At 48.4% G+C, this 24,646-nt stretch overlaps 2 protein-coding genes across 12 annotated transcripts in view; both read right to left on the bottom strand.

The window, feature by feature from the left end:
* Positions 1-388: 388 nt before the first annotated feature.
* LOC147151274 (actin-binding protein WASF3) lies at positions 389-11,901 on the bottom strand. Of its 3 annotated transcripts, XM_086017771.1 has the most exons (11): positions 11,722-11,901; positions 8,313-8,446; positions 7,615-7,749; positions 6,114-6,267; positions 5,904-6,021; positions 5,413-5,481; positions 5,009-5,056; positions 4,780-4,913; positions 4,427-4,705; positions 3,922-4,340; positions 389-3,683 (listed from the first exon to the last, which is right to left on the bottom strand). In XM_086017771.1, the coding sequence occupies exons 2-11, from the start codon at positions 8,443-8,445 to the stop codon at positions 3,526-3,528; spliced, it is 1,647 nt and encodes a 548-aa protein (XP_085873897.1). In that variant the 5' UTR covers position 8,446; positions 11,722-11,901; the 3' UTR covers positions 389-3,525. The 3 variants fall into 3 exon arrangements, with proteins under 3 accessions (XP_085873897.1, XP_085873898.1, XP_085873899.1); XM_086017772.1 differs by lacking the exon at positions 5,413-5,481; XM_086017773.1 differs by lacking the exon at positions 5,413-5,481 and having other exon boundaries at positions 5,009-5,053.
* Positions 11,902-12,962: 1,061 nt separating this feature from the next.
* Positions 12,963-24,646, bottom strand: part of htr2cl1 (5-hydroxytryptamine (serotonin) receptor 2C, G protein-coupled-like 1) — a 53,852-nt gene continuing 42,168 nt past the window's right edge. For 8 of the 9 annotated variants that reach the window (XM_086017764.1, XM_086017763.1, XM_086017769.1 and 5 more), the window contains 6 exons: positions 23,777-23,927; positions 19,464-20,155; positions 18,669-18,869; positions 17,685-17,972; positions 16,122-16,315; positions 12,963-14,913 (listed from right to left, as the gene is read on the bottom strand). In XM_086017764.1, coding sequence (XP_085873890.1) covers positions 14,335-14,913; positions 16,122-16,315; positions 17,685-17,972; positions 18,669-18,869; positions 19,464-19,875 — 1,674 coding nt within the window. In that variant the 5' untranslated portion in view covers positions 19,876-20,155; positions 23,777-23,927 and the 3' untranslated portion in view covers positions 12,963-14,334. The remainder of the gene's footprint in view (positions 14,914-16,121; positions 16,316-17,684; positions 17,973-18,668; positions 18,870-19,463; positions 20,156-23,776; positions 23,928-24,646) is intronic. The other variant, XM_086017768.1, reaches the window with a different exon arrangement.

Below are 24,646 nucleotides of genomic sequence, written 5' to 3'. Positions count from 1 at the left end.
TCATTCATGTCACATGACTGGTAAGCGAAGACCAAAAAGACCGCACAGGAAGATGCACACGTTCATTCATGACGCAGCAGGTGAAAACGGAAACGCGAGGGAAGAGCGCCATCGGGCGGTCACAGGCGGCTTCGCAATGACACGCCTCGGCTGTTTGACGTCACGGCGACACGGGGCTCATTTCGCAGTCACGTCACGAGATCACGACAGACACACGCATCATTGTCAGCGTCTTCCCCCAGCACCCCCCGCCCCCCCAAGTGGGACCACTACAACGTCATTTTGATTCCATTTTGAAACATTGAAAGTCACCCGTCGTGTCTGCGTTTTTGTTGCGCTTGATCATGAGTAACGGGGGACCACCGGACCAGTGATGAATGACGACTGATTTCTGGGGAGAGCTTTTAATATTTAACACGCACGCAGCAAGTGAGTCAATAAAAAGACAAATATTCAATGGTTGCGATTCATCTGAGCAAATGCTTCAATGTGGACTGGATTGACGTAGAGTAGTTCTGCACTTTTCACGACTATTTCACAAGAACTGAGTAAAACAAAACCAAACCGAAAAAAAAAAAAATCACATAATGAAGACATCAAGTTGAGCATTTATTGTCTATAGTTGCATGCATACTTGCTTACAGCAAATTTCTTTGACAGAATAAGAATGATATTACTGCAGCATCTCCCAGATGTCAACCCAATAGAAGCACACAGCGACAAGGCTGAAAACTTGACATTCGTCGACTATGTGAGCCCGCAAAACTTTTTCTTGGGAATCCGGCTATCGAAGTATTTAGCTCAAAGAGTACCACCCAACAGTCCGTTCAATACACACACCTAAAAGTTTAGTCCTTTTCAAGGACTGTGTTTCGTCATAAATTGAACAGCAATCTATCATCACATTAATTTGCACTTTAAAAGAAGCAAATCTGTCAATGATTTGACTGTAATTTCAAAGCACAATGTTTCAGTCTTGGCCTAAAAAAGAAAGTACGAAATAATACTACAGTTAATCAAAGCAGATGACTCACAGCAGCGCATTTCAACAAAACGGTCAAGCCAGGGCCAAGTGAGAACGCTGTTGACAACCGTCGCACGTGGATTGGACTCCGCTTTGCTCATATCGGGCTCAGCGTGTGCCCCGTCGCGCGTCGATCGAAGCCTGTACATGCACTACAAAAGTTCACAGCTTTGGATTGAGGACAAGAGAGCAAAAAGTTAGTGAAGCAATTTGAAGTGTGGTCTGAAGTCGCTCTCGTCGTTGCTCAAAGAAGGCTTCGTAAGCGTGTCGTCACTTCGCCACACTCTAAAAACAGTTGGGTTAAAAATAACGCCATTTTGGGTCAAAAATGGACCGATCCACTACTCGGGTCGATTTGACCTGACCTTTTGACCCCCAAAACAGGTAATTTTGTACAAAACAATTCAAAATATTGGGTTGTTTTGTACAAAATAATGCAAGAAGAGGATATGTCCATTTTTGACCCAAAAATTGTATTATTTTTAACCCAACTGTTTATAGAGTGCACCTGAAGAGACTGGGCAGCTTTGTTGCTTTTTAGTTGAGATCTTTGTCACTTTGACTCAAAACGTACATGTTTTGTTTTACCGCTTTCTATTCATTTTTGTCGCGTTGACTCGCAAAGTTACTGGCTTGGTGGGAGTTCACATTAACACAACGGCTCGCTTGAACTTATTCAGCTTGTTATTTGGAGCAACAAAAAAAAAAAAAAAAAAAAAAAAAAAAAAAAAAAAAAAAGACAAAACAACGTACAACAAAGTCACTGTACAATCGTTCATGTTGTTTACTGTAATCACACTCCCCCATCGCCGGGGATCTCTCAAGTCAAATAGGAGTCGAAACTGATGGCGGCGAGGCACCAAGTCGACGGCTAATTGCCGTCGGTCGATTGGCCGCTTTGCGATGTCAACAAACGTCAGCGTGCGTCGACACACGTGATTGGCTTAATGTGACCCGACGCTCTAAATTTGGTGAGGATAGTTACGTGTTCATGGAAGAAAAGTGCTCATATGGGGTTACTGTTCCTTTTGCCGGAGTGTTTGGCAGATCTGTTAGCGTTGCACCGTTGCACCATTGCACCCAGCTGTAAGCTTGCTGTCACTTCCAACTTGGATGCAATCCAAACTATTTGTTACTATCAATCAATCAATCACATTTTATTTGTTTTGTCGGAAAGGAGAGGTGTTGTCAGGGGCATTTCGAGACGTGTTCAATATTAATAGTAATAATAATCATTATTATTATAACATCAATAAACACCACTGTTCAAAAGTTTGGGGATACCTTGACATTTTCATGATTTTCATGAAAACAAACTAGGCCAGCACAGTGAGTGACCATTCTTAAAGTGTAAACAAGAAATGTCCTGGCTTTTGAAAGAAAAACACTGATATGAGTACAGTGGATGGCAATAAGCCAGACCGCGAATAGGGAACATCTGCGTATAATTGACAATGCAGCTGAAAAAAAAAAAAACAACTACAAAAACAAGAACATTTTAAACCCTCAAATTCTTCAAAAAGCACCAATAAACAATTGGTATGTGTTGGGGGGGGGGGGGGTAAGTGGTGGGAACAAAACAAAACCCCTCAAAAATAAGAATAAATAGTTATTAAAAAAAACCCACAGATATGCAAATTGACGGGCACCAAACCACGAGTATGCGGGGGTTGACTGTATTCAATATTATCTGCATTAAAAAAAAACAAGCACTTTTCTCCCCCCCCCCCCCAAAACATGACCTCAAACTTTTGAACGGTTGGTATTTAAACCCATTAAGGCTTAACCGCGCATAACCGCATTTTTACCACTAAAGCTGTTGCATCTTTCTACCTTTGAAGCCAAGAAAGCGTATAGGTCATTTCCCTTTTTTTTTTTTACTTTTATCCAATTCTTGATCTCTTAGCCAATGAAATGCATCAGAATATACACGTGACGGTGTCGTGAGACCTGTTGGATCTCTCAGAATATTTTCGAACCGTAAGAGGCGCAGACGGCCGGCTCTTCAATAAGTGACGGCAGTGATATAGACGACGCGCTTGTGGACTTTGGACCAGCGGAACCAGTCAAGCGTGACATATGGATAATATACTGTATATATTTGTAGACAATGACGATATCGACAGCTTTGTAACAGAATAGAGGATGGTAATTACCACTCGATTTTCTTTTTTAAATGAAAAATAGTGCTTCTCTTGCACTGACGCGTTATTTTTACATTTTTGATTGAAACAGTAAATAACCATAAACGTAGGCCTGTGTGAAAGCCACGTCTAAGCTCTCAAATTATTTTGTAATGATGTTTCTATCTTCTACAAGGGCTCAGATATGAATTATTTTGTCGGTGTTGAATTTCTGGGCAAATTTCATGGTTTCAGAGGGCGATTCTAGTCGCCCAAAGGTTTTGGGGAGATGTCGAGTCAGGCGCTTTCGGCCTCGATGCGTTAAGGTGGAAACCTGTCGGCAACGTGTGCGGCACCTCACCGAAGAAAAACGGATTTTTAGTCGGACCACTCGTTCTCATCCAGCTCGGAGTCGTCATCGGACTCGCTGTACTCCACGGCGATGCGTCGAGACAAGATGGTGGCCACGTCGTTGCCCACCGGCTCGCGCTTGGCCTCCTGCTCCCTCTGCTCCTGCACCTTCCTCAGCTGGATACCTGCAGCAAAAGGAGGGAGGATTAACCAATCAGCACACCTGTCCAACTCCAGCCAAGACACGGCCCGCCCCCGCCCAAAATCGTCAATCGGTCGGCTCGGTGGGTTTACAGACCAAAATTGCAATTTTTCTTCACTTCTCTTACAAGCATTTTGTTTTCAGCAAATCCCCCCCTTGACATGAAATTTGCATTCTTCAGTTTGATCAGAGAATGAAAGTAATCATTTGATGAGGCGCACCTCTCCGTATGGCAGCCAGCAGGTCGGAGCGGGCGTCGCTCATGGGGATCATGCCCATCACGGCGCCCTTCCTGGCGGGAGGCGCGGCGTCCGTCGCCGCCTGACCCACAGCGGCGCGCGTCGGCGAGGCGTGTGCCTGGTGGCAGGCCGAACCCCCGGGCGGAGGGGGCGGCGGGGCGGCGGGCGGCGCTCCGGAAGGTGGGTGGGCGGGGGACGGGACATAGTTGACGGGAGGCGGGGGAGGGGAGGGCGAGTAGGGACGGGAGAGGGCGGAGGAGGCGGGGAGCACGGCCGAGGCGGCGCCGGAGGGCGGGCCCGGTGTGTGGTCGAAGGCGGTTTGGGCGGAGGGGATGGTTGGGGGAGGTGGCGGGGGCGCGGGTGGGATGTAGTACTCTGGAATCGTGGAGGGCTGGCCACCGCTGCGCGGGGGGGGGGGGAACAAAGCCATTTCAGAGGTCAGACATCGGGCGCGAGGTCGGAGTCGGACTCAGACGAGCGGACGTACCCGTGGCCAGGGCGGTAATCCTTGAGCGGCGGCTGTCTGGGCCCGTTGACGGTCAAATCGCCGGCGGCCTGGTTCACCTGACCCGACGGGGTCCGGCCCAGGGAGGCGGCGTGGCGCCCGGCCGCCCCCGCCGCCGGCTGGTTGGCCGGCCTGAGCCCCCGATCCAGCGACTGGGTCTGGGCGGCCGCGCCCGAGTGGTCCCTGGCGTGGCGCTCCGAGGCGGAGGCCTGGCTCGAGGGGTGGTTGGGACTGGCGGGGTACGAGTCGGACGCCGCGGACCTGACAGGGAGGGATGTCAGTTACCGGCGGCGGAGGTAAAAAGCTCTTTGGGGCTGCTCGCGTTGGCGGCGTACCTGCTATCGGGCGATAAGGAGCCCTCGGGGGACGTGCCGTGGTAAGGCGAGGGCGTGAGCCTGGCATCGGGTCGGAACTCCTTGTCGTAGGCCAGCACGTTCCACTCCTGACGCCGGTTACGAGCCTTGCGCACCTTGAAGGGGAGAGAAAGTGAAAGGAGATGAATCGGCGTCATCGCGGTGACAGGGGGGGGGGGGGCGCTGGGTCGGGGCCGCCATCCTCACTGACCTTCTTTACTTCTCGACCCGGATCGTCCACCTGCCTCTGCTGCTCCTGCTAAACAAAGACAGCGCAGATGCTCCATTACTTTACGTGTGCTAGATTTTTGGGAAAAATGGGACAGGGCCCCATCGTGAGGTCTACATCATCGCACGCACGCAACACACACACACACACACACACGCATGCCCGCGCAAAATGATGAAAATCATTTTCAGATACTGAAGCACACTTAAAAAAAAAAAAAAAAAAAAAAATGCAAATCAAGAAAACAAAAGAAGCATGATGAGCGTGTACTTGATTGGAGCAAACATCGTCACGTGACGGGTGTTTTGTATGTGCGTGCGTGTGTGCGTGTTGGCGGGGTGAAGGGGCGTTAAGGGGGGAGAGGTCGGGGCTCAGGGTTGTCTTACAGAGATGGACAGGGGGCTCCTGGGTGGGGCCTGTCTGGAGTGGGACCTGTCTGGATGGGCCGGACAGCCCTACGGAAACACGGGAGACACAAGCTGCTGCGTTAGACTGAGAAAAATGGAGGAGGAGGAAGAGGGGGAGAGGAAGGGCCTCAAGGAGGGAGGCAGGGTGAGGCCGGCTTGCGCTGCGGAATGCCGAAAAGACGGAATGTTGGCGGGGATGTCAGAAAATGGAGAAATGTGGACAAAGGTGAGCAAAGGCTTCCGGCGGAAGCTGGTCAGGATTGTGGCTGAGGTTCCAATCGGATTTCAGATAAGTCAAATGAACGGCGGCGGCTCCGAACACACACGGGGGCCATCTGGCGCTTTTGTCACCGGCTGACCAACTTCTTGCCGCGCCGCGAACGAGAGCAGCAGAAAAGGAAAAGAACGGGCGAACGATCCGGTCGAGCGTGAACGCGCGCACGGCGATTGGGAGCGGCCGGCCGGCTCACCTTCTGCCGCCTCTTCTCCTTGCGCTTGTCCTCGGTGGCCTGCAGCATCTTCTCCTTCCACAGGTTGAAGAAGTAGGACGAGTCCGTGTAGAACTTGAGCGCGTCCTTCTTGTCGTCCCTGCGAAAGGGACGGCGGGAGACGCCGGAGGAGGAACGTGGCTCGCACGCGGCACGGATATCGACGGATATCAAGCCGGGATGTGCGCTGACCTGTACGGGCTGAGGATGTTGAGCGGCGGAGGTTTGTCGCAGCGGCGGTACATCTCCACCACCGGGTTGGGCACCGACGTCCTGGACACCACCTGCTGGTCCTGGATGGTACTGCTCTTGAAGGCTTTCCTCATGTTGATGTCCTGCAGGGACACTGAGGACCACAACGGCCACTACACGTCACACTCACGTCCGCGTGCGTGTGTGCTGCCGAAAAGCATGCGGGGGCGTGCGCGTGGACGCGCCGCCTGTATCGAGATTTAACGTGGCTGCGACACTATCCAAGCACTGCCAGATGGCCACGCAGCTAACGCACACACACACACACACATTAAACCCTACTGATGTGACATCTGCTCCCGCTCATTTACTTTTGTGTGTGCGCTTCTACTCTTCTACTCGATTAGTTAATCGTAACTTACTTGAGCATTTTTTTTTTTTTTTGACGACGACCCCTCCCTTTGAAAACAGTCGTGATCGCCCCCCCCCCCCCTCCCTCCACCTTCAGATGACAACTTAGTGGCAAAAAGACAGAAATAGACAGAGGGAAAGTCAAGCGCGGTTGAGATGTTGATTGTGATCTCAGGCATCAAGAAGGAATGTTATTTCCCAGAATTGTTACTGTAGATGGGGGCAGCGACAAAAATGATTGGTCGTGAATGCGATGTGCCCAAAACACCTGTGACAGTCATTCCAAAATTTGCCGTCTAATCTGGAAAAACACAAACATGTCAAGTGTATTTGTTCATGCCAACATGCGCTAACCCTAGCTAGCTAGCTATCCAAACAGGTTTTGGTTGTAACTGACTGTCCAAATTCATTTGTATTTGCGTACATTTTAGATGGACTTTTTACTTAAAGGGTCAACCCAAATGTACTTTTTTAAAGAATATGTTCAATGCAGGCCCACTAGTTGAAACAAGACAATATGATTAATGTGAAATATGAATCAAGCAGCAAAATCCACTCGTTTTTAGCCATTTCGGGGGGCGGCCATCTTGTCACTTCTGTCGACTGAAAAATGACATCGCAACTGCTCAGCGCTCAGTTAACGACCAATCATGGCTCAACTTCAGAAAACAGGTGAGCTGTGATTGGTCGTTACCTGAGCCCTGAGCAGTTGTGATTTTCAGGCGACAGAAGTGACAAAATGGCCGCCCCCTGAGATGGCTAAAAACGAGTGGATTTTGCTGCTTGATTCATATTTCACAGTAATCATATTGTCTTGTTCCAACTAGTGGGCCTGCATAGAACGTATTCTAAAAAAATATATATGTTTGGGTTGACTTCCGCTTTAAGTCATAAGAGTTGCATAAGTGTTTCTGCTTCGACTACAATCTTTTTTTCCACAAGTATCTGGATTTCTACTGAAGTACAGAGCGGGTGTAGAGAAACAGAGAAAGACCTTGAAATTGGGACTCATCTGAAGTGATGGAACCTTGTATGGATGCGCTCTGCTTAATGGCAACCACACACGCCACACGCGCAGACGCACACACACCTTCCTCCACCGTGGAGTCCAGCTGAGTTACTTTGACCGCGAGTTGGTCGACACGTTCCTGCAGGCTGCTCATCCTCAGGTAGAAGCTGTTTGCTTCGTTGAACAGCTCCCCGAAAATGTCCTCAGCATGGCGACCTGCACACACGAGCACAGACGTTTTGTTTTTTGTCCGATTATAACCGTCAAATCAATTAACAAGTAGGGCTGGGATTCAAATATCATATCACGTACATCAGTTTTTTTAAATATATGTTTTTATAATATTTAAGTATCTCAAAACGTATCGGATCGCAACTCAACTGTCGGGATCCGCATCGGATTAGGACAAAGGTGTATCATCCATCCCTAATAATAAAAAAAAAAAAAAAAGTCTGCTCCAATCCAACTTCCACTTCCCGTTTGTAGCCTCATCCCATTGATCAACCATTCGGGGCGGCGATGTCAAAATGGCAACATGTTGATCCGGAGAACTGTTTCCATACCAACAAGCACATTTATTGTTCCATTCACGGACCAAACACCTGTTTTGAGTTTTGCTCTTCAGCACCTTGTTGCCAAAACGTTTTACAAAAAGCACCGAATTGGAAACTTTGCAGACGGGCGAGTCAAGCTCACCGGTGGAGGTTGTTGTATTCTTCCAAGCAATTTTGACTCAAATCGTTGACAAGACCAAAGGGGACGTTGTTTGTCATACTCACTGAGGCCTCCCAGCTGCTTGATGATGGCGGCGAGCGTGCTGTTGGTGACGCACTCCAACTCGCTGGTCACGCCATGTGGCAGCGCCCCGCGGCACAGGTGCCTCGGCTCGATGCTCCTCTTCACCAGCGGCATTCTGCGCGCACATAAACAAAAACAAGAGTTCCGGTTGAGATCACGTGGACATCGGGGATCAGTGCCTCCGGAGTGGCGGCCCCCCCCCTTTGGGACCGGAGGGTGTGGACTTGGAGAAGGTGTGGACCAGCTACCCCGGGGAATTCTGTGGGGGCGTGCTTCGGAGTACAGGGTATTTAACCCCGTTACATATACATTAGGGCTTCAGCTCGGGCTGTTTGATTTTGCCTAATAAGAAAATCCCGATTATTTTCTCGCTCGATTACTTTGCCAAATAAAAAAAATAATGCAAAAGAAAGTATTTTGAATGTCTTTTATTTAAACGTATTTTTTCTTTCTTTGAACTCAAAATGCCAGTCAATTTCACTTAATACACGCAGAACAATCCGTTGGGTTTAACAGCATTTGACTTGGTTCAGTTCTGTTGCAGGCAATTTCCAAGTTTCAATCCCGGGCTCCTAGCTCACCATCGACCTGGCCGATTCCGTCAGTTGAGCATACGCTCCACTTCCCTTCCTCACTCACTCACTCACTCTCTCACTCGGCAGTCGGCTCACATCGTCGGCTCCTGCAGCAAACAATCCCCCGCATGTGTCACTTTCTCCTCGGCCAGCGGACAATCGCTTCAGCATTTCAGCAATTGGATTAAACGCGCTACTCACGCGAGCTCATGACAAACAGGGAAGTAACCGCCGGAGAACAGAGAACTTAATACAAAGAGAACGGCAACAGAAAGTACAAATAGGAGGGGAATGTACAAACAGAACACAATACAGAGAGTACAACTGGGCTACACTTAGATACACCAAAAATAACAAAATCGAACGTGCCGATTTGAACGTTTTTAACACCGTTTTATCCAGAAAATTCGGTTACGGTTCAAAATGGCTTAATCGAGCAGCCCTAGCTTTAACTATTTAACAACCACAGAGACCCCAGACTCTGCTTCCTCATGGGATTGAGGAGGTCTTCTTGAGGAAGTGTTCCCCCCACTGACTGATTATATCCTGGGTCGAGGTCAGCAGCGCCCCATCTCCGCAATACGCAGGTGCACTGCTTCCCCCTCCTGAGGCGCAGGATGTTGGACCAGAATTTCCTTGAAGCTTTGAAGTCATTTTCCACGGCCTCACAGAACTCCGCCCACGCGAGTAATTTCCTCGGCGACCACTTCAGTTGTGTTCCGATCGGCCAGCAGGTACCCATCAGCTGCCTCAGGAGTCCCACAGGGCAAAAAGGCCTGATCGGATTCCTTCTTCAGCTTGACCCGAAGGGATAACGTGTCCAGAGGGGCCACAGCAACCGAGCGCTGTGGCCCCTCTGGACACGTTATCCCTTCGGGCTTTTGTCTGGTCCCTCACCCCGGACCTGTTTGCCATTTGTGACCCTGCCAGGGGCGTCAAGCCCCCAAACAACTTAGCTGCTAGGATCAATAAGACACACAAACCCCACCGAGATCAGACGGCTCAGGGAGGGGCGTATAATCTGCTCTTCAAGTGTCATGTTGACATTATTAGAATCCCTCGAGGGGAAGTTCAACAATAATGAATCAACAATGAATAATATTAGCAGAGATGGAGGGCATTAAGCAAAATACTACTTTGGAGATATAGGGCTGGCTCAAATTCCGATCAATGGGAAGGAATGAGGTGATGGGGACGGAGGGTTGTCATGGCAACATGTCCGCTGTAAACGGCAACAGGAAGGACGCACAGAACGGAGGGATTGTGTTGAACTTTCATCTTGTTTACAGACACTATTTCTCCTCACTATCCTAATCATCATCATCATCATTATCATCATCATCCGTGTGTTTCCTGACCTTTTGTGAGCCAGAACAGCTATTCGACATTCCGAAAATCTCAGGGCACACCAAACAAAATTGTCACCCATAGCATGAAAAGTGAAATTTCATCACCACCAATCGTTCTGTGGGCTGAATGGCAACAGAATGATGTAGCTTGTAGCATCTAGTGGGAGAGCATTTTTTCGTTCTGCCTGTCATTATACATTGCTAGCTTGGATGGATTAAAAAAGATGTAGTAGTCAAATCAAGAAATTTTTTTTTTTTCAGACCAATTACATCTAGTTGGATCATTCCCTGCGGTGCTGTGGTTAGGAATCACTGTATGACCCAAGCCAGTGTTCTTAATGCGCTGTCTGTTTGGCCTCAGCAGACACTTGGAAACAAGTCTCAAAAGCAACTCGCCCCATTGCAGTATGCGAGGTCAATGTGGCCGTCCGGACGAGTTCAGAAGATAAATTGGAAAAGAAAACTGGGCTCAAGAGAGAACGAAGGAAGAAGCAGTCACGTTCACTCGGTCTCCTGATGTGCCCATGCGGTAAACAGGTCAGCCAAAGCGGCGGTGGCCTGCCCCCCGGCCAGCGCCGCCCCCGGCCTCTCACAATTGAATGTGTTGATCTCAGCGCGGCTGCAGCAAGTCATCCGGCAGGAAAGTGTCAGTGAGCTCGGGGGCCCCAATGGGGTCAACTGTGGGGTGGGGTGGGGGGGGGTGTTAAGGTGGGTCTACTGGTGTGAATGTACAAATGAGGGACGGACGGGCACACGTGCCTTCTTACTTTGAGTGACTGTGACCAAGACGACTGAATGTGAGCACGTTTGCTCTCGTCTCGGCTTTCCCACCTCAAGTTGGCACCAGCGAGCGCCTGTGCCGAATTCCAGCTCTTTCCGCCACAATTTGGTGACGTCAGCGCCGGAGGAATCTCTGCAGACGGCAAATGTGCACGGGAAAGATGGGAAACAAATCCAATCTTTCACACGAATAACGCTCGAAGATCCTCGAGTGCAGCGTGACTGACACACAGGAGCATATCTTGGGGTTACCGTGGCAACCAGAATGTCCGAGAGGTGTGGGGAGAGAGTGATAGAGAGCGGGAGGGAGGGATGATTGTGGGGGGGTGCCTTGCTCTAAGGCATCTGGGGCCGGCACGTCGTACATGCGACATACACTGTGCGATATACACTCACGGGGGACACACGTACGTGCGTGGTGTGCGCGCGCGTACTCGTGCCTTGTTTGGCGCGAGCTTTGTGCTGATCTCGTTGACGCACGCACGTCCTTGCATGTCAGTTCCTAAGACGAACACGCGCTTGGACAGTCTGGGGGGCGTTCGACGACGGTCACGCGCAGACACGCGTAAGGGGGCGTTGGGGTGGGGTGGATTGTCGGGGCCTTTGCGGTTGAAGCGCGGCTCCGTGTGGGTACGCGCGGGGCCTCATCGTCTGTGCGTGTGCGCGCTCCCGTTTAAGAGACTTACCTGGCCGCCTGGCTTCTCGCTGCTGTCTTCCTTCTCGAGTTTTCCGACGATTCTGCTCGTCTCCTCCACTCAGTTGACGGCGTCCATGTTTCGGGGGATCAGCGGATGGACGTGCGGACGGATGCAGGATCGGCTGCCGCCGGACTGCCCGTGTGTGGTTTCCACGGTAGCGACGTCGACCTGACAAGCGTCAAACTAACCTGCGGTGAACCACACACAACTTCCGATATAGATTTCACAATAAAATCGTCTGCAGAATTTAACTACGTAAACTACTGAATACGGTGAGTGAGAGTTTGTTTTATGGGAATGTCTTTCAAGTGCCAATGAACGATATTATGCATATCAGGACTTACATACACAGAGTGCATTTTATTTAATCATTGTCTTATGACCACGTGCAACTTCAACTTGCAACATCTTAATTTTTTTATTTTCTTCCTTTTTTTTGGGGGGGGGGGGGGGGCGTGTACTAGATGTTAATTTATTTTAGGTCCAACACAATATGGTTGTAAGTACGACTATTTGTCTATCCTTCGGTCAACTACGCATGCGTGTGCAACTCTGTGACGTCGGTGCTACCTTCATTTCGGGAGGTGTCAATTAAAGTTGACGTCACGTGACTGACGTGTGTCACCAATGAATTGGCTTGGCTGAATGTTGAGTGCCACAATTTTGAAATTTTCCGTCGTTGCGTCACGTGCTGCCAAATACGTCCTGTCGCCACACGGCGTCGCTGTTGCGTTAAAATGAGCAAGTTTGCACTTCGCTCTCCGTGGTGCTGAAGCACCTGATTTCCTCGCAGATTGATTTCAAGATGTTGGTAATGTTTTTACCTTTTTTTATTTTTAATTAGAAGTTTAATAAAAATCGTCACGGGATTTGTTTTAATTTAAAATTGTACTAATATGAATGTTACAAGATATCAGGCATTTTACTTCATTTATATATCACATTGATACTAATATCTTTTGGATTTGTTGCCGAAGTTGTAATTGCATAACAAATAAACATCTTGAATCTTGAGCTCAAATGTATACTGTTTCCTGAAAAAAAACTGTCGCATATATTGTCCTATATCATATTGAACCTTTTTTGTTTTGTTTTGTTTAAAACATTTCTTCACCAACGTCAAGTGCAACCGCCACCGCTTTCCATTTTTTTGTGTGGCAAAGTTTTGACTGCGTTGGACAAAACACAACAAAAGACACACGCCTATGCAGTGGAATTTTTTTTTTTTTTTTTTTTTTTTAATCAATAAACTGCAGCACCCCGCTTCAAAGAAACAGAACAAGACAGTTGCTCATTTGCTCGGTGATCGATTATTGTCAAGAAAAAACTGCTGGCGATTTCCTGGTTGTTTACAGGCAGAGTTTGAGGATATATTTGGGGATGTATTTAACACAAGTGTAGCCATGCTAATGAGTCGATATTTCAAAATGAGATTGTGATGTTATTCAATCAGTCGGCAGGTTACAGTGAGGTCAAACATTGCACGCTGCACCTTGAGAGACGACAATACAGCTTGATCTTGCGCAAAATGTTGTTGCCTAGCAACAAAAAGTCTGCTGCAAGTTTCCATTCAAGGACACACGCATGAATCCTCTTCACACTGACTGTAGATATCGTCTCTCTATCTCTGATGACAGACACGGGAAGATGATCCCTCGGCTGCTATACATTACGCAACTCGATCTCCTTTCCTATCCTAATAGATCTTAGGATCCTTCTCTGATGGGATGTTTGGGATAGCTTCTCTCAAACGGTATGAATGATGATGGGGATTAGAACTGTTTCTCTTTGATCGGGGCAGTTTGGATCAAATCAAATGTTGATCACAACTCCAAATAGGCTTTGACTTCCTCGTCCAACTCTGCCAGTAAACCCCTCCCCGTGTGCTGATCCACAACAGACGGGAGCCCCATTGCGAGCTCCCTCACCCGAGCGTCCGTGGCCGGGCGGGACAAGACGGGACCAGGCCGGGGCCGGAGGCCTGCATGGTCCAAACGTACAGACTTGATATGCTGACACCTCGTTAGCTCACGTAGAAAAAAAGCGCATTGTAGGAAAATGAATGAGGTCGACCTAGAAGAGCATTTCTACGTTTATCCTCGATTGCCTTCAAAGAAGCCTGTGCTAGTATTAGATAACCTTTGACCTCTGGGTTGAGCTTTTCCAATTTCACTTTGCAAACGTGACTATAGATCACATCTGAGGAAGACCTACCTTATATGCATGTGTATATACATTCGTATACATATATACACATAAATATACATATATACATACAGTATACATATATACATACACATATATATACACACATACATATATACACGTGTGTGTGCGCGAGAGAGGGAGAAAGAGAAATCCAGAAAGAGAGCGGTGTCTAAACAACCTAATCACAACGAACCTTTTCCCCCCTTGTTTATAAAAACACACACACGCACGCACGCACACACACACATTTCAGAGGGCCCAAATGGCCACCGGATGGCGCTGTGAGACCAGCGGTTGTCCTACATTCGATTTCGGGGTTCTGCTGGCTTCCACTACCCGCAATGAGCCCTCCCCCACGTTTCAGGCCGAGCCAGAAGTCTGCGTCCGAAAACGTCACACGCTGCTGGTGTGAACCGTTGAGGCGGGGCTGTAGCTGATGAGCGACAGCTCCTTCTCCTCGTTGTCGGCCTCGGTATCGGGAAAGGCCCCGCCGACGTGGTGGCACGCGGAGAGGCTCGGCGCCGCGCCCCCCCGCGTTCGTGTCCCGTCGTCCGTGGCGTCCTCGGGGCCGGGCACCGGCTGACCGCCGTTTCGACAGTTACTGTCACGGCCCCGTTGGGCGCACGACTTCCTGCGGCCGTCCGCCAGGAGCGGCGTGACGGCGTGCGAGGACGGCGGCGGGGCCAGCAGCGGGTTCTTCAAGACCTGGCCGGTCCCGGCCACGTTGGCATTGGCGCCCATGTTGTAGCGACAGCGGATATAGCTGGAGAAGGCTCTCCTGTAGGTCTTGTTGAAGAGCGTGTAGACGAGCGGGTTGACCCCCGACGAGATGTAGCCCACCCACACGAAGACGTTGAGCAGCTCGTGAAGCAGAGACTCGCCGCAGGAGGCGCCGCACAGCACCAAGGTGACGTTGGTGATGAAAAAGGGACACCACATGACAAGGAAGAGGAAGAAGACAATTCCCAACACCTGGAGGCGGACACAGTGAGAGGAGAGCAAAGAGGACGATGAGGGAGTAGAAGGAAAAGACGGGTTGATGGAGAGAAGGCCATGCATTGCGCGGGGGAGTATCCACTAGGGGGCAGTCACTCATTCAACACAGGGTGTTCTAATGATGCTGTAGAATGGGCCGCTGTGAAAGAACAACGCACCTAAGTGCTCTTTTCAAGAAGAAATTTGCTGCAAGTATTGCCGCAGTTGACTTGAAAAGTAACTGTTACTTCTCTGATAACTTTTTACTACTTCTTACAAAGTGAGACCAGGAGATACCTTATTAGATGTCGACAACACTGCCTCAACATAAAATTGGCAACCGGTTTGCTAATAATTTATTGGAAGTTCCTTTATTTATTTAAATAAACAATAAATAAATTAATTAATTAGTTAATAACACGCATGACTCTTGATTTCACTAAACAGGAATGGGCTTCTTATTAAGAGTCTATCCAGACAACGCTTATGTCTGTGAGGGCAAAACTGATTGGTCAATGCTCACGTCGTTCGCACACAGTAAGCTTGGTTTTTTTTTCAACCCCGCAAGGTGAAAAAGATCACACGTCGGATAATTGGCTCAAGAAAACCTCACGGAAAAAATTCCGTGCACGTCGTGCGGCAGGCTTTAATTACAGCGTCGACGCCTCTGCTTGCTCCCAACCCCTCCGCTCCCAATGACCACTCAAATTGCAGCCTCTCAAATTGCGAATGATCACATCATGATTATATTGCAAATTCATTGTTCAGCCCTACTTTCAAGGGTCAAGTAGTTAACAGGGGGTTTGCAGGAACCTGAGAACCATCCTGATCATTTCAATCAGGTGTGTTGGATGTGGAAGACATCCAAAACAGGCTAGATAGGGACTTTGGAGGACCGGACTTGGGCACCCCTGAAGTAGAAGGTCCTCTATGCTCAAGTTGACCGCCTCCTCTCATTGCCATTTCTTACTCTTGCACGAGACGCTGAACTTTGAGCTGATGGAGCTCAGACCTTCAACGACACCCGTTAAAGTGGAAATCAACCCAAACATATTTTTTTCCAAGAATATGTTCCCAGCATGCCCACTCGTTGAAACACGGCATTCTGATTAATATTGCGTTTGCGGAATATGAGTTAAGCAGCAAAATCCACCCCTTTTTAATTAGCAAGATAAAAGCTAACTAGGAACAGGAGTCAATCCCACCTTGGAGGCCCGCCTCTCGTTCTTGATGGCCTGCATCATTCCCCGTCGTCCGTGGCAACCGGCGGCGTCGCTCCGTCCGGGCCCGGCCGCCGGCGAGCTGAGCTGCGAGGTGGCCTCTGAGCCGGGAAGGATGCTGACACTCTCCGACGCGGAGACGCTGAGGAGGATGCCGGTCTCAGATGTCGGCTTTAGCTCTGTTGTGCGGGAGGTGGCCAACTTAGATGTCTTCGTCATTTCATCAAGAACGACTCAAATGTCGCAAAATCCACATGTTCTTAGCAAAAGATGTCACCACTCGTGGGAAGAAAAAAAGAAAAAAAACTGCCTTCCCTTGAGAAAAAAAAAAAAACCCTGGCAAATTTTCCAATGTTCACACGGGAACACGACTCTAATCAGCTCATCTTCTCTACCGTCGTAGTTTGAATGTGTGATGTGTCATCTGACAAGATGTTACACGAGGTAAATTGCTTCAAAGTGAAACACATTTCAACAGGTAAGCTGATTCCAAAACAGCCACGGTGGCAATAACGCGATCATTGACATCTTATTAACTCACAAGCAAGCAAGTCGACGCTCAGGTGATAATAGTCAATTGACTTCCAGTCATCTATATAACATCAGATTTTGTTTGGTGTGCACCTCCAAACGCAAGCTGGCTCAGTCACTCTCCCCTTTATCTTATCACGTAAAGATACCTTCGGGCTTGTAAAACTAACACCAATTCACATAACAACTGCAGGGTCACTATAGTATATAATAATAGACCTGTATAGGGTGAGCAATGTTTCCATACATCGGGTTTGAATACCTATGACACATAAAACATGCTACATTTTCCTATGTATGGAAACTGTATCCTGTATCATGTTAAAAAAAAAAAGCAGGAATGCTTTGCAATAATGCAATGTAGCAAACACGCAAATGTTACGTGGATTGGGGCGGGAGGTCCTTAAACTTCCAACTGCCTGTGAGACCGTGAAGGTGTCTTGCGATTTGTGATTGGATGAGAGAGTTGGGGGTGGGGCCAGCGGAAGGAGGAAGTGAATTGCGAGTGTGTTTGTGGGATGAAAGCTGACGCTTGAGAGAAAAGCTTTGTTAAATGTCTCCCTTGGCGACATCAAACGTTCCTTTTCACAATAAAGAGTTGCTTGATCGACCCCGGCACTACAGTATGCCGTGATTCTTTTCAACGTTCCAGAAGGGCGTTTGGTAAATTTGCTGACATGAGGATGTCAGGTTGCTCATCAGCTAGCGTTAGCATTCGCCTTTTCATACGGGAAAGACTACGGTGGCTTGAGCTGGACTGGGGTGGACTTTGCGCGTGAAACTCGGCCGAAGTTTGCAGTCGGAATCGCTAAGGGACACGCCGCATTGGATCCGAAATGGGCAAGACGAGATCGGTCTAACAAAAAACGATTTTTTTTTCGCCGTACAAAAATTGTTACACGTTATGCGTACACAATTTCAAATGATCAAAAAGCGTATAAAATACGGGTAAAACGTATAAGTTGACAGCTATGTATTATAGACAACATTGTGAAGTGGCCAATATTGGGAGCTCACCTGGCAGGTCTGGCGGGGCGTCCGCGTGGATCTCGGATGCGCCGGTGACGGCGGGCGGCTGCAAAGGTTGCTGGGAGGAAGTCTTGGCATCGCACAGGAAGACGGTGGCCTGCCTCTGCAGCACTTGGATGGTGAGGCCGTACGTCACCACCATGATGACCAGCGGGATGAAGAAGGCCACGAAAGAGCCGATCAGTATGAAGCGCTCCTCGTTGAGGACGCAGCTGCCGTTGACAAACACCTTGTCCTCGTTGTGGAGGCCGATCACCGGGATGGGCATGGAGACACCTGCGAAACACAAAATTGCTTCGTCATTTGCCTTCATTTACAAGTTGAGACACTTGAAGATTGTTTTGTTTCACCTGTCAACGGTTTGTCAAAGGTTTATAGCACTGCTTGCTTCCCTACACACACACACACACAGGATCCTCCCAAACAGAAGGAGACGCTTAAAATGTTCCTTCGTCGCGGCTACCTTGTCTTAATGAGACATTGAGGTGTTTTGGTTCACTTTGGCTACTTCAAAGAGCATTTTGTAGTCTAGAGTGCCCGGCGGGCATTAAACGTGCACTTTCAAAGGCTCATTGCATGCGTTCTCTCTTGTTAGTGTGGAATTTATGCCTCACCTGAGAGGTCTGAATTGAATTTTTTTTTCCCCCTTATGTAATAATTAAGTACAACATTTTGCTGCTGGATAGCAGTATGAATTATGGATTGATTTAACTAGACTGAGCCTCTCGCTAAAGGAAAATGTTCGATGTCTCATAGGTAGAATGGATTTGCTGCAATTCTGTCAGACCGATGCAGTTTGGAAGGAAGAAAGAAAAAGTACACAATCTGCTAACTGCCAAATAGAGAGCGAGCGAGCGAGCGAGTGGGAGAAAGAGAGAGAGAGAGAGAGTGCAAAGGCCACTTCGAAAGCAAGTACATGGATTGGGTGAATGGTTAACAGACAAGAAAAAAAAAAAATCAATGTATCGATACCTATGGATATGGTCCAGACGGCGGCAATCTTCATCATGGCTTTGGTTCTGGAGTTGAAGCGACTGTGCTCAATGGGGTTGCGGATGGCTACGTAGCGGTCCAGCGAGATGGCGCACAGGTGCATGATGGAGGCGGTGGAGAACAGCACGTCCAAGTAGATCCAGATGGGACACAAAGTGCTGGGCAGGGGCCAGGCGTAATCTGCTTTGACAACACAACAAAAAGCAACAGGAAGTGAGGCGCGCCGTGTCTGGACTATGCCCACCTTAAAAAGGAAGTCAACCCAAACATTTTTTTTCCTACAATATGTTCTATGCAGGCCCACTATTTGAATTCTGATTCATATTGTTTTTGTGGAATGTGAGCAAAATCCACCCGTTTTCTGCCATACCAGGGGGCGGCCATTTTGTCACTTCTGTCGACTGAAAATGACATCGCAATTGCTCAGGGCTCAGATAACGACCAATCACGGCTCAGCTTCAGAAAACAGGTGAGCCGTGATTGGTCGTTACCTGAGCCCTGTGATGTCATTTTCAGTTGACAAGAAGTGACAAAATGGCCGCCCCCTGAGATGGCTATAAAGGGGTGGGTTTTGCTGCTTAACTCATATTCCACCAACGCAATATTAATCAGAATGCCGCGTTTCAACTAGTGGGCCTGCATAGAACATCATCTTGAAAAAAAAAAAAAAAGTTTGGGTTGACTTCTCCTAATGTTCTCTGGTCAAAGTGACAGCCAAAAATGCAAACGTTCTGTTTGGCCTCACCGTTGTTGGTGAGGCGTCGGCAGACTCACCGTAGAGGATGTTGATGAGGGAGATGGGCATGACCAGGATGCCCACCAGCATGTCGGCCACCGCCAATGACCTCAGGAAGAAATTGGTGGCGTTTTGGAGCTTCTTCTCCAGCGATACGGCCAAGATGACCAGGATGTTGCCGCCGACAGTCAGCGCGATGATGACCAGGATGAGCAGCGCCGGCCAGTTCTTTTCGTTCATAGCCGAGCTGGTGACCCCCTCCCGCGTCAAGTTGCTCACACCGGCACTCATGGCCACCGCCATGCCGACGCTGCCGCTCTCCGCCAGGCTCTGGTTGAGCTCCGGCGAGCCGTTTCTCGGCCAGGACGTCCAGCTCGCGACCTCCGGAGAGGCGGCGGCGGCGGTGGTGGTCCCGAAGCCGGCGAGGGGGGCTGTCGCCAGGCTTCCCATCCCCGAGGAAGGAGCCTTAACCCGTCGGAGGTCGGAGAGGCATCAAGGGAGACTTACTTGATCAGTTTGGAAGGGATTCTTAGAACAAAGACAGGCGGGGAAATGCGATTTATCATTTCAAGTTCAGGTTCAACTCCCATGCCAAAAGGCCCCAGCTAGGAAACCACAGCTCCAGAGCCCTCCGTCCGGATCTTAAAAGCGGACGAGCGGTGTTCATGGCATTGTGTTTCCACGCTTGGGAGATGCTTCCGGGGATATCTTTTTTCAGGCGGGGACGGATCTGGGGAAAGGATGAATAAAATGCCATTTAAGCCTATAATGCCGCTTGTATTTTTTTCCCCCCCATTCAATTAACCCTTTCTCACTGACATTTCGCCATCTCATCCCATTTCGTCTTTTAGGGGTAAAAGGGTGCTCCTTCCGTCGGAAACTTGAAATGCTAACATGAACTGAGAAGTCAGTCATGTCTACTCCCTCCCGCTCTCCTCTCCATTTGATGTTACTCTGCAGATGGTTTGGTGATTCATCCCGATTCCTCTCTGACCTTTTATCCGCGAGCGGGCTGCGGAGGAGGAAGGTAACCACGCCCCTCTCTGTCTAGCCGCCAACACCTCCTGTGCCATCTGGGGCACCCGAAGGTGATTTCAGAGTCAGATGAGCTCTGCAAAGACTTTAATCCCCCAAGCATATTCTCAATATGCAATGGAGCATTCTGCTGGGAGAACACCCTAGACAGATGGTTGCAGATAAAAAGTACGGCAGACACGGAGAAAGGTGGACAGAATGGTCTGTTTCGCAAAATAAAGAGCGTATCAAGTTGCTATGATTGCCAAGATAGTCCACCCTCTTGGCGCCCATTTAATTCATTCGCTGCCATTGACGTATCTGTTTGTCTTTTCAGAGTCCTGCCATTCAATCCTAGGAATTTATTTATATTTTTTTCAAACGTTAGGGTAAAAGAGAGTCTGAAAATATCTGGCAGTGAATGAGTTGAGGACATGAGACTGTGAGGCCCAAAGTGTGAAGAGCCACGATTGATGTTTTGCAACACGGGCAAGTCCAACTAGCTCCCCGGTTCAAGTGTAAACAAACCAAGATGATTTTTTTTGGGGGGGGGGACTTCTTTTGCTGGTTCCTCTTCAGGATTGTAATGTTAATTGTAATATTTATTTGATCCATTACACATATTCATTGCTTTTATGTTGGGACCTCGAGGTTTCATTTTGTACATAACCATTATTTATTATCCAGTTAAGACAATTAAGAACAGATTCTCATTTGCAATGCAGACCTGGCCAAGCGAAAGCAGACAACAGAGGAAGGCGAAGCAAAATATGAGCAAACACAAATACACGGACTGCAAACTGTTCAATGTGATAGTTGCATCACAGCAACGTGACGAATGAAAGACTAAAAACGGGTGCAGTTTCCCTCATTAACTTTTGAAATGATGACATTGGGAAGGATGAGGTGAGTTTTTTTTTTTTTTTTTTTTTTGCTGGGTGTTTCAGTCTTCTGGGGCAGAAGATTGAAATGAAAATTGATCAAAAGTGCTTCATACTTTGGGGAAAAATCAGGTTCATCAAACTGCCAGAACAAAGAGCGTGTTTGACGGCACGAATGGCGAGCAGTGAGGGACGAGAGGGAGGAGTCTTACCGATCAGTGTTTGAGGGATAAACAGGGATGAGTACATTTGTCTGCATGAGTGAAGAGAGGGCCATTGAGGGAGTCCAGCTCCCAGCTGTGACCGTTAAAGGAAAACTCCAAAGTGACAAAGCGAATGGCAGCGTGGTTTATGGAGAGTTTTTGAGGCTGATATATGGAGTAGATCTCCATAATCTAAATTTGGGGGGGGACAGCCATTTAAAGATAAAAAACAGTTCAGCATAATGCGTTAAGGAGGATATACTGCATTGCGATAAAGCGAGCCTCATTTGGTTTGACTTTAGAGAGGAGTGTTGACGTGTGCGTCAAATATAAATCAACGGTGGGGACGGATTGCGAGCTATTTGTAGCAAACCATTGAACAGCAGATACAAAAAGACAAGAACGTTGCCGGGGAGCTCGATTTCTGGGATGTTTCTGTTGAAGATCGTACGTTTAGTTGGTGATAACTGGAGACTGGAAAGAGCGTCTTGAATGTCAGGGCAGTTTGGGTGGAGGACCAAGAATAATTGTGGCATCATCAAACAATTGGGTGAGACAGTTGCCAATAGCCTGGGTTATATTGTTGAATTAAATATCGAAGCGAGTTGGACCAAGACTAGAACCCCGCAGGTGCTTTTGAGAAATGGTGCGTGTAATGCAGGGAAGAATGCAAAAGTTCATAAGAAGCTTCACAAGTAACTGCTCCAGTTCGGAGTCTCGCAGCTTCGACGTACACCAGGTGTCTGATTGTTATGACCTCATTCATGTGCGTCCTAAAGGTCGATTTGGTCGATTTGATCTTGCAATGAAGTGCACACATACCGTAAGCCTTGAAATGGAACCCGGAGACCAGGGGTCACCGAGTCCGGTCCTCAAGGGCACCTATCCTGCATGTTTTCCATCTCTCCCCGCTGCAACACACCTGATTGAAATGATCAGCTCATCAGCAAGCTTTTCAGAAGCCTGGTAACGATGCGGATCATTTGAAACAGGTGTGTTGCAGCAGGGGGAGATGGAAAACATGCAGGATAGGTGTTCTTGAGGACCGGACTTGGTGACCCCTGCTGTAGACCGTTGAGTCGTGAGAAACCGGCACACCTAAGGCACACCTGTGCACGAATCATGGTGTCTAATCATCTTGATATGGCACACTTGTGAGGTGGGATGGGTTATCTCGGCAAAGGAGAAGCGCTCGCTATCACAGATTTAGACTGGTTTGTGAACAATATTTGAGAGAAATGGTGATACTGTGTATGTGGAAAACGTTTTTGACCTTTGAGTTCATCTCATAAAAAATGAGAGCAAAAAGAAAATTGTTGCGTTTATATTTTTGTTGAGTGTATGTTGGAAGTAAGGGGAGGTGGTTTGTTTAGTCCGGCCATAGTCTTGTCTAACAGGAAAAAACTGCTTTGCTGCCATCTTGTGGTCTTCTGTACGCACTTACAAAACTTTTTGGGCGGGGACAATTACTCATGGATGTTCGTTCGCTATTACTGCTGCCAAATGTTGTTTGGTTCCATGCATAAAGACAACAGTGTTACGCAAGAAAGTGGTTTGGAAACGTCGTCGGAGCCGGCTGGAGAGTTGCGAAGCTTGTGTTTGCATACACGGACGGCGTGGCAGAGTGCGAGTCTGCGCGGGCGTTTACGCAGTTAGCGCGTGTCTACGAGTCCGAGTGTATCGAGCTAGCCTCGCAGTCTGAGTGGGCGGAGGAGGAAAAAAAAAAACCCCAAAAAAAACGTCAAGAAGAAGAAACGTGTCTCGGCCGCTTCGCTCTTTGTATCAAAGTGTGACAGCACTGCACGGACACATCGGGCACATCTCGCTCTCGAGCTGGTGTCAAGTGTCTCAGAGAGACGATAAAAGATTGGTTGTCTGTACCTTTGCGGCTCTGCTATATAAAAAAGGAACGTGACTGCGCTGCCGCTTCTGCTGGGGCTTGGTGTTTATGAACTGGAAATCCTTCCACATAATCACATTTTCCATAAAGAAGCCACTCAAACAACAGCAATAAACAATAGCAACGCAAAGCCCAATTGCATGTTTTAATTGCTTTGAATGTATCATTGCCTTTGATTGCAGTTTGCGCTCGCTTGATTACATTTCGCTGTGGTTATGCGCAGTGAATTGCTTTTGCTCCAAAAGTCGTATGGCTCGGGCTTACCCATTATAAACGCGTGTCATCACGAACATGATTGATGACGTATCTTGACAATTGGGCAAATAAAAGAAGTGGATGGGATGGCATCTCACCTCGGGAGGGACGGCCGCTGTTCGTGAGCCTTCCCGTCGTCGTCGTCGTCGTCGTCGTCCGGCTCTTCCTGTCACGCTCCCGCCTGGCCGCCGCCTTCGTCATCTGTCGGTCCACACGTCCGGAGCGGCGGGATCACGAGCGTCCCTGTGCCTGCACGGACACGAGGCCTTTTCTTATTCGAGTGGCTCTCAGGAAGTATGGTCGAACGCGGAACCATTTAGAGAGTCAACATTTTTTTTTTTTCACCCTTTACAATCAATGACTAGATTTCACTTCATAAAATATTGCAAACATACTGCAGGGATCAAATAACTTTACTGAGATTTGTACGTGAGTGTATTTTGAGTGGTGAAAAATGGCGCCCACGACCACTTTCTCTTCGTGACGTGCCAACTCACCCATGGAATCAAGGGCGCTTTGTGGCCAGTAAACTGGCAAAATATATCAATACGACACAATCCCGTATAATCAAGTCCCCACGTGGTTCAGAATGTGATGTCGGCGGAAAAAACGACATTACGGTTGTTACATTTTGAGTCCACGGGGGATCTCAGATGATTTATTACTGTGATGTACTGTATACTTCCACCGGAACGATTATTAAATTGAAACAAAGGTTTAATGGGGGCACTGTAAAATGTGTTTAAAAAAAAAAAAAGGTTTGTTTATCCTACGATGACAGAGTAGTAGTAGTAAGTAACCGCGCATGTCGGCTCCACCGTCCCACTTAATAACGAGAACGATTAGAGTCCAGTTTGCCGAGCGGTCAGCACATCCGCCTCCCATTTCTTGGAATGTGGGATGCTCGTCCGTCCAAAATGTGCATCGTGATTGGCTGGCAAGCAGTCCGGGTTGAAGCGGCCACTCAG

The sequence above is a fragment of the Filicampus tigris genome, chromosome 2 (genome assembly GCF_054856515.1).
Source record: "Filicampus tigris isolate MCC_2025a chromosome 2, RoL_Ftig_1.0, whole genome shotgun sequence".
In the NCBI taxonomy this organism is placed as follows: domain Eukaryota; kingdom Metazoa; phylum Chordata; class Actinopteri; order Syngnathiformes; family Syngnathidae; genus Filicampus; species Filicampus tigris.
This window is presented reverse-complemented; position numbering and strand designations above follow the sequence as displayed.

What these genes read in the sequence shown, in the direction of transcription:
- LOC147151274 (XM_086017771.1), bottom strand. Translation starts at nt 8,445, where the DNA reads ATGCCGCTGGTGAAGAGGAGCATCGAGCCGAGGCACCTGTGCCGCGGG. An exon ending in AGGAGAAGAGGCGGCAGAAG is followed by an intron (nt 5,482 to 5,903) that starts GTGAGCCGGCCG and finishes GTGTTTCCGTAG; the next exon opens with GGCTGTCCGGCCCATCCAGA. An exon ending in CGGGTCGAGAAGTAAAGAAG is followed by an intron (nt 4,914 to 5,008) that starts GTCAGTGAGGAT and finishes CTCCCCTTCAAG; the next exon opens with GTGCGCAAGGCTCGTAACCG.